The sequence below is a fragment of the Mauremys mutica genome, chromosome 13, assembly GCF_020497125.1.
Source record: "Mauremys mutica isolate MM-2020 ecotype Southern chromosome 13, ASM2049712v1, whole genome shotgun sequence".
Taxonomy (NCBI): Eukaryota; Metazoa; Chordata; order Testudines; family Geoemydidae; genus Mauremys; species Mauremys mutica.
Genome location: NC_059084.1, coordinates 52,521,301 through 52,528,948, shown reverse-complemented (window position 1 = coordinate 52,528,948; position 7,648 = coordinate 52,521,301). Strand labels below are relative to the sequence as shown.

The 7,648-nt window shown below is 44.7% G+C and overlaps 1 protein-coding gene across 1 annotated transcript; it reads left to right on the top strand.

Annotated features, from left to right (window-relative positions):
• The first annotated feature begins 325 nt into the window (after positions 1-325).
• LOC123347715 (olfactory receptor 6J1-like) lies at positions 326-1,324 on the top strand. The gene has a single exon (XM_044984949.1). It carries the CDS (start codon positions 326-328, stop codon positions 1,322-1,324), a length of 999 nt encoding a protein of 332 aa, XP_044840884.1.
• The last annotated feature ends 6,324 nt before the right edge of the window (positions 1,325-7,648 follow it).

The following is a 7,648-nucleotide window of genomic DNA, read 5'->3' as shown; positions in this document are numbered from 1 at the left end:
CTTTAAAAATACCTTTACAAATCTATCCCTAACCTATGTAGATGCTTTTGAAAATCCCACATTGCTGCTTTGCTGCATCTTTTGGTGCCTGAATTCCTTTGCAAGTGTGGCCCCTGGACACTTACCACCACCCTTTTCTTTTAGTCAAAAACCCAGTTTTCTGGGGCTTTTTCATTTTGTTTTTTGAAAATTTGTGACAGTAGAATTTCACCCAGATGTAGAGATGCCCCCTGCCATGAAGGACATTTGAGAGTTATGGTCTGGCCCCAAGATTTTACAAACCCTACTGTATAATTGTTTCCTTATCCCAATAGGTCAATTGGGAATGGAGAACCACACTTCAGCTGTGGAAGAATTCATCCTCTTGGGGTTTCCCATCCGACAGGAGACAGAGATCCTGCTCTCTGTGGTGCTGCTATGCTTGTACCTTTTGACATTATTCAGCAACATGGTCATTCTCTGCATTGTCTACGCTGACGGCCGCCTACACACGCCCATGTACTTCTTCCTCTGTAATCTCTCGGCATTGGACCTATTTTTTACCTCGGTGACCGTGCCCAAGATGCTGCAGAACCTCATCTCGGGAGATAAATCCATCTCCTTCGCTGGCTGCATGGCCCAGTCCTACTTTTACTTCTTCCTGGGCACGGTGGAGTTCTTCCTCTTGACCTCCATGTCCTACGACCGATATGCTGCCATATGCAGCCCGCTGCACTACCCCATCCTCATGAGTAGCCGTGTCTGCGCCCAGATGATGATGGCCTGTTGGCTGGGTGGGCTTCTCTTCATCCTCTTCCCAACCATCATGATTTCCAGGTTGTCCTACTGCCGTTCCAATGTCATTGACCATTTTTTTTGCGATTCTGGCCCCTTGCTGGAGCTCTCCTGCACTGACACACATCTGGTTGAGCTGATAGACTTCATGTTATCTTCTCTTGTCATCCTCAGCTCATTAACCCTAACGATGATCTCCTATGTCTTCATCATCTCCACCATCCTGCGCATCCCAACCAACACTGGCCGGAATAAAGCCTTCAGCACCTGTGCCACCCACCTGACCCTGCTTCTCATGTCCTGCAGTATCTCCATCTTCATGTATGTGACACCATCACAGAAGTCCACTTTGGAGATGCACAAGATCCCTGCCGTACTCAGCAGCATAGTTAACCCACTGCTAAATCCCTTTATATACACCTTACGGAACGACATAGTCAAGAAGGTTTTGAGGGAGACTTTTAGCCACAGCAAAGCACTTGTATTTTATAGTGTGGGCAGATTATTCCTGATTTGTGCTGCTCCTTGCAGAAAGAGAAGTGTAGCATAGGAATGAGCAGATCCATGGGTCAGACCCATCGTCCATCTAGCCCAGTATCCTGTCTTTGAATGTGGCCATCACCAGATGTTTCAGAGGGCGGTGTGAGAAACCTCATAGCAGCCAGATGTGGGATAACTTGCTCCCCATGAAGGACTCATCCTAATCCCTGTTACTTAGAGGGTGAAAGCAGGAATTTTTATATCCCTGCCAAAACAAAAACTGCCCTTTTTACCATTAACTTTTCTAACTTTGGATGTTTTTGTCATCAATATAAATATCTTGTCCCTCTTTGAATCTTCTTAAATTCATTTTTTTGTATAATTTAAGGCCATATTAGGTCATCTAGTCTGACCTCTCCTGTACATCCTAGGGCATTAAATTTCACACTGTTACTTCTGTACCTTCTTGGCCTCTAATATCCTGTGGTAACATGTTCCATAGTCTAACTGTGTTGTATGGACAAGCATTCCCTTTTGTCAGTTTCTGCATTTGCCACTTTTCAATCTTATTGACTTCCCTCTTCTGCTTTTGTTAAGAGACAGTGAACAGAAATCCCTGATTTACCTTCAGCATTTTATTGCCTTTCATCTTGTCATAAGAACACAAGAGAACATGAGAGTGGCCATACTGGGTCAGACCAAAGGTCCATCTAGCCCAGTATCCTGCCTTCTGACAGTGGCCAATGCCAGGTGCCCCAGAGGGAGTGAACAGAACAGGGAATCATCAAGTGATCCATCCCCTGTTGCTCATTTCCAGCTTCTGGCAAAGAGAGGCTAGGGACACCATCCCTGCCCAGCCTGGCTAATAGCCCTTGATGGACCTGTCCTCCATTAACTTATCTATATCCCCTCTTCTCTGTCTCCTATCTATGGTTAACAATCCCAGTCTTTCCAATCTGTCATCATATGAGAGCTTTGGGATGGGTGGACAAGCACTGTGAACAGTACTTCACAATCCAGATGGGCAGCTCTGGACGGGCCAATCCGCACGGTAGCATCACTAATTCGGTGTAGAGATTGTGCTTTCAGAGTAGAGTGTGCAAAATGCAATTATTGGGTCTGTCTACATGCACGGCAGCCTGGAGAGTGCAGACACCATGTGTCCAGCTGGCCTGGGTATAAATAGCTGTGTAGATGGTGAGGCACGGCTTGTGTGAGTAGAAAAGAGTTTCCTACATGCATGAACCCCAGGGTATGTACCCAACACAGCTCTCTAGGTGCCCAAGTCATGCCTCCCACCCTACACTGCTATTTTCCATTGTGTAGTGTCTCACTGCCTATCTTCACTGCGATTTATAGCTACTTGTGTAGTGCCTGTACTCTCCACGCCACCATGGCTCTAGCAATAGATTCATAGCAGATTCTAAGCCCGGAAGGGACCATTAGATCATGCAGTCTGGCTCCCTGTGTGACCAAAGCCATAGAATTGTTTCCAGTTACCCCTGTATTGAGCCCTATAACTTGCATTTGACTAAAGCATCTTCCAAAAGTCATCCAGCCTTGGTTTCAAGACGTCAGGAGATGGAGAATCTACCACCACCTTTGATAGTTTGTCCCAGTGGTTAATCACCTTCAGTGTGAAAAGAATTATGCCCTAGTTCTGATTTGAATTTGTCTGGCTGTAACATGCAGGCTATGGTTCTTCTCACGCCTTTCTCCAGTAGGTGACAGAGCCCTTGTAGTATCTGGTATTTGTTCCCTCTGATGGTACTTGAACCAAGCCATATTGGTGCTTCTCAAATGAAGTTTTGTGTGTGTGGACCGAACTTCAGACTCAGAACATTTTTCCCAAATATCCCATCAGCTTCCTTTGTCCCTTTTTGGGAAAGTCATTCAATCTGTCTGTCACTGGGGCTAGATCCCCAGCTGGCATAAATCAGTGCAGCAGCACTGAAGGTGGTGGAGTTACGCTAATCTACACCAGCAGAGGGTCACACAATCCTTTGGCAATGGGGTCAGATATCTCAGAAATAGCCTCTCATCTGGTTCTCAGGGGTTGCTGGCACCCAGCCCTGAGGTTTGGTAGGATTCCCAGGTCTATTCCCTGGGCTCCTGGCTAATGATTACAACTCAGTGATGTTCATTTAAATTGTTCCCCTGAGAAGACAGACGTGATTAGATCCTGTTTTGTGCTGGGTAAGCTAGAGGAACCCGCTTCAGATGAAGGCATGTCATCCTCAGCAGGAAACACAAGTGGCATTTTGTATATGAAGAGGACAGATTTCTTAAGTACAGGCCATTCGTGACCTTCGGGTCACTGTAGAAGGCTGGATGCTCATTGTGTGGTGTTAGCAAGCAGAGTCCAGGAGACCTGCACAGAATAACTAGCATTAGAGAGACTATTCTATTATTCTTACTACACCTCAGCGTAAACCAGGAGTGATTCTGTTCGAGTTAGATGGGCTCATGTTCTTACTCACTCCAATGTTATTCAGGAGTGACTCCACTGAAGTCAATGGGACCTATTCTCCTCTTGCTCACCTGATGTAAATCAGGAGTAACTCCACGGTAGTCAATGGGGCTTATTCTCTCATGCTGGTGTAAATCAGGAGTAACTCCACTGCATTCAGTGCAGCTGATTCCTCTTTCATTCATCCTGATGTAAACCAGTGGTAACACCGAAGGAACCAGTGGAGCTGTAACTCTGTAAGCAGTGTAAACGAGAGGCAAATCGGCCTTACTCTCACTGCTAGTTCGCAAGCAGCGAACATAAGACTAGGGAGCTGGAGCAGACCAGGGGCCTATCCAGCAGCGTCTTCCGTCTCCAGCAGCGGCTGGAACCAGCTGCTTCAGGCGGGGAGGCAAGCAAGGTAGTTACGGGATATTCCGCCCACATGGGACATTTCTTCCTACAAACAAACCAACAAACCCATAGCATTATAGTAAATGTTTGACCAAAAAAAAGAACAAAACCACAACCTAATATACATGAAATATTTTCATAAACCCCTCCCAGAATTATTTTAGAAAGGCGATGTTAATAAAACAACCTTTCACTTTTTTTTTAAATTGAGCAGTTCAACTGACCTGCTAGGTGACCTTGGGAAAGTCACTTCCTGCTCTGCATCAAAGGTTCCCCATCTGTAAAGTGGGGGTGCTGATCCTGACCTCCCTTATCCTAACCCTAACCCTGATACTGAGCTCCTTTGTACACAGCACTTCGAGAGCTACTGATGAAAAGCACCAGGTACAAGCTCAGCATTAACGTGTGATAGTAAAGGTGGGGGTTGGGGGGATTAAAAATGTGCTTTGAATAAGCATTTTGGGAATGTTGAAGTTGTTATTGGGAAATGTTTTGAAAGTGACCTCATTTTTGTTTGTTTGTTTGTTTGGGGTTTTTTATATACTTAAAAAAATCATTATTTTCCTTCTGAAAATTATCAAAAATGTTTTCAGTAAACTAATAATTTCCATAAGGCATTCTCTATTGTTTAAGGCCATATCTATATAAAACCATGAACATTTTCATTAAAAACAGGCCATTTTAAACAAACAATGTGTTCATTCCATGCATTTCAAGTAGCTCTACTAAATACTAAAGCTGGCTGAAAATAAAAATCTGTTTTTTTGACAAAAATATTGAGGATTTTGAAGTTCTTTTAGCTGGGCAGAGATTGAAATGGGCCTTTTTAAAAAAAAATAGTGATTAATTTGTTGAATTTATTTTTTTAAACATGGGTTTTGGTAAACAATTTCAATAAGCAATATGTTAAAGAAGGCAGTGCATAGTTCATGGAAAAACAAAACTTTCTCTTTGATGAAAGACTGTTCTTTGACCAGCTGCATGAAATAATGCCGGAGGAGGAAAAGAGATTGCTCAGACATGACGACTGATTTGACACGGTGTAGCAGAATGAGATGAATAAACCACCCAGGATAGAGCAAGGGAAAGGAAGTGAGAGAGAGGCACAGTTCTTAACAAGTCAATAGCATCAATCATTAAAAAAGGTTACACCTTCACTGACTCCAGCCAGTGACGGACTCTGTGAATGATTCATCCATGTGGGCGTAATATCCATGTGGTGGACAAGCCATTAGGTATAGATTCTGTCCTGTCTGGAGAGAATGTAACCCTGAGTCAAATTCACGCCTGATGAGGCCTACTTCCCTTTTGGCCCCCGAGCCCATTGTGAAGCCTTGTGTGAAGTCAATGAGCAGCTGGGTTCTCTTCATTCTTGTGCCTTTGGGTTTTCAGTCTCGATAGAAACCTAAGGCACTTGGAAAATCTCCTGCCACTGGGATCTTTGACTTGGTTGTTCCTCAGAGCATAGATGGAGGGGTTAAACAGCTGGGTCACCACAGTGTACAGGAAGGACACAACTTTGTCAAAATCCTGCCTGCCCCACGGATCTGGTGGGATTTCCCTGAAGATGATCTGCTGTGCAATACCCAGAGCCATGGGATGGGCGGAGCAGGTGGAAAAGGCCTTTTTCCTGCCTGTGGAGGTTGGGCTGCACATGACAGTGGAGATGATGGTGACCATCAATGTGCCATAAGTACAGCTGTCACCAAGGCCACTACTGCAGTGATCCCTGTGTCCCTGCAGGAGAATTGGAGCAACAGGGCTGCATCACAGTAGAAGTGGTTTATGATGTTGGGGCCACAGAACGGCAAGCGAACAAGAGAAGGATGGTAGGAAACACCAGTAGGAAACTCACCAGCAAGCAGCCAAGCACTGACTGGAGGCAGACTCCGTTGCTTATGATGGTGATGTAAGGTAGTGAGTTGCAGACTGTTAAACTTCTTCCCTGTGAGATGGATACCTACCAACTATGGGCACTTGGAGAAATTCTGTTCAGGCAACTGAACCAAGCAGAGGATCCCAAATTAGTATAATAGATAGATAGATAGAGGGACTGTATGGAGATAGATAGTCAATGGGACGTAAGCTCTGAACTACCTAAGTTACGACTGAAAATGGACTTAGCCACATCTAAATCACAAGGGCCAGAGTTTTAAAGGTACTCAAGGAGCCTAACTACTGTTGATTTCAATGAGATGTAGGTGCCTAAATATCTCTTAAAAACTCTGGTCCTTAGACATTGCAGCACTGAGCAGAGCCCACCTAAAGACCTTTACCAGTCGGTGCCTTTATCAGTCTGTGACTCAGTTCCCCATCTATAAAATGGGGATAATGATGTTGCCTTTCCTTAAAAAGGGCACTATGAATATAAATCTATTAATTTTTCTCAGGTGCTCTAATGCTATTACCTCCATGGCTTAGAGAATAAAAATTAATAATTGGAGATATACCAATCTCTGAGAGCTTGAAGAGTCATTGAGTCCAGCCCCCTGCCTTCACTAGCAGGACCAAGTACTGATTTTTGCCCCAGATCCCTAAGTGGCCCCCTCAAGAATTGAACTCACAAGCTTGAGTTTAGCAGGCCAATGCTCAAACTACTGAGCTATCCCTCCCCACTTGCAGGGTAAATGGATGAATCACTAATGCCATTCTGAGATGGAGAACTGAGAAAGAATGGTAGATTTAGCATTTGGAGAGGAGGCGGTGACGCATCACCCACTGGATTTCAGGGGCTTTGGGCACTGCTTCCTTTGATAATTCAAACCAAAGAAACTTAAGCCAAGCTACGCAAGGATTCTGTTTCCACCGATAGAAATACACTAATCAGCATGAGTAATGGCAGGATACTAACCACGGACTTTCAGCACAGAAATTTGTCACTTCTGGGTATGTAAAATTTGGGCCCTGATCCAGAAGGTGAGATCTGAGCACACTTTAGCATACTGGGCCCCTAGGTGAGCTGGGGTTTAGGTGTCCGGACACCTAGAGTGGGATGTGGTGTGCCTGTGAATATTGCCTCTGGATCTTTTTAAGTGCCTAAATATCTTTCCAAATGTGGCCCCGAGACATGACGCTCAGGAATTTCAGAGGAGCCCAAGGGAATCCGGCACTTATTGGATTCCACTGAGATGTGGGCACCTAAGATTTCTTTGGTTTCTTTTGGAAAATCCCAGCTTCAGGGCCAGATTGTTAGGGGTCTTTCTAGGCCTAACTTCCTTTTATATCAATAGGAATTAGACACCTAAATACTTTTTAAAAACTGGGCCTAAGTGACTTGCCAAGGTTAATATGGAAGACGTCAGAGTTGAACAAATGTTGATTTTCCCCCAGACTGAGTCCTTCCCCCCAGCACCACCCTTCCTCTCTGGAATGGTGGGTTACCTACCAAGGGGGATTCTTATTCTATGGCAGCCCAAAAACCCAATAACCAAAGAGGCAGTGGATCTTGGGATGAAGCTGATGGGAGACCCAAAAGAAGGAAGTGTATTGCAAATACCAACATATGCAGTAAGTTTATTGTTTAACCACACC

Coding starts and splice junctions, on each gene's coding strand:
- LOC123347715 (XM_044984949.1), top strand. CDS start 326: ATGGAGAACCACACTTCAGCTGTGGAAGAATTCATCCTCTTGGGGTTT.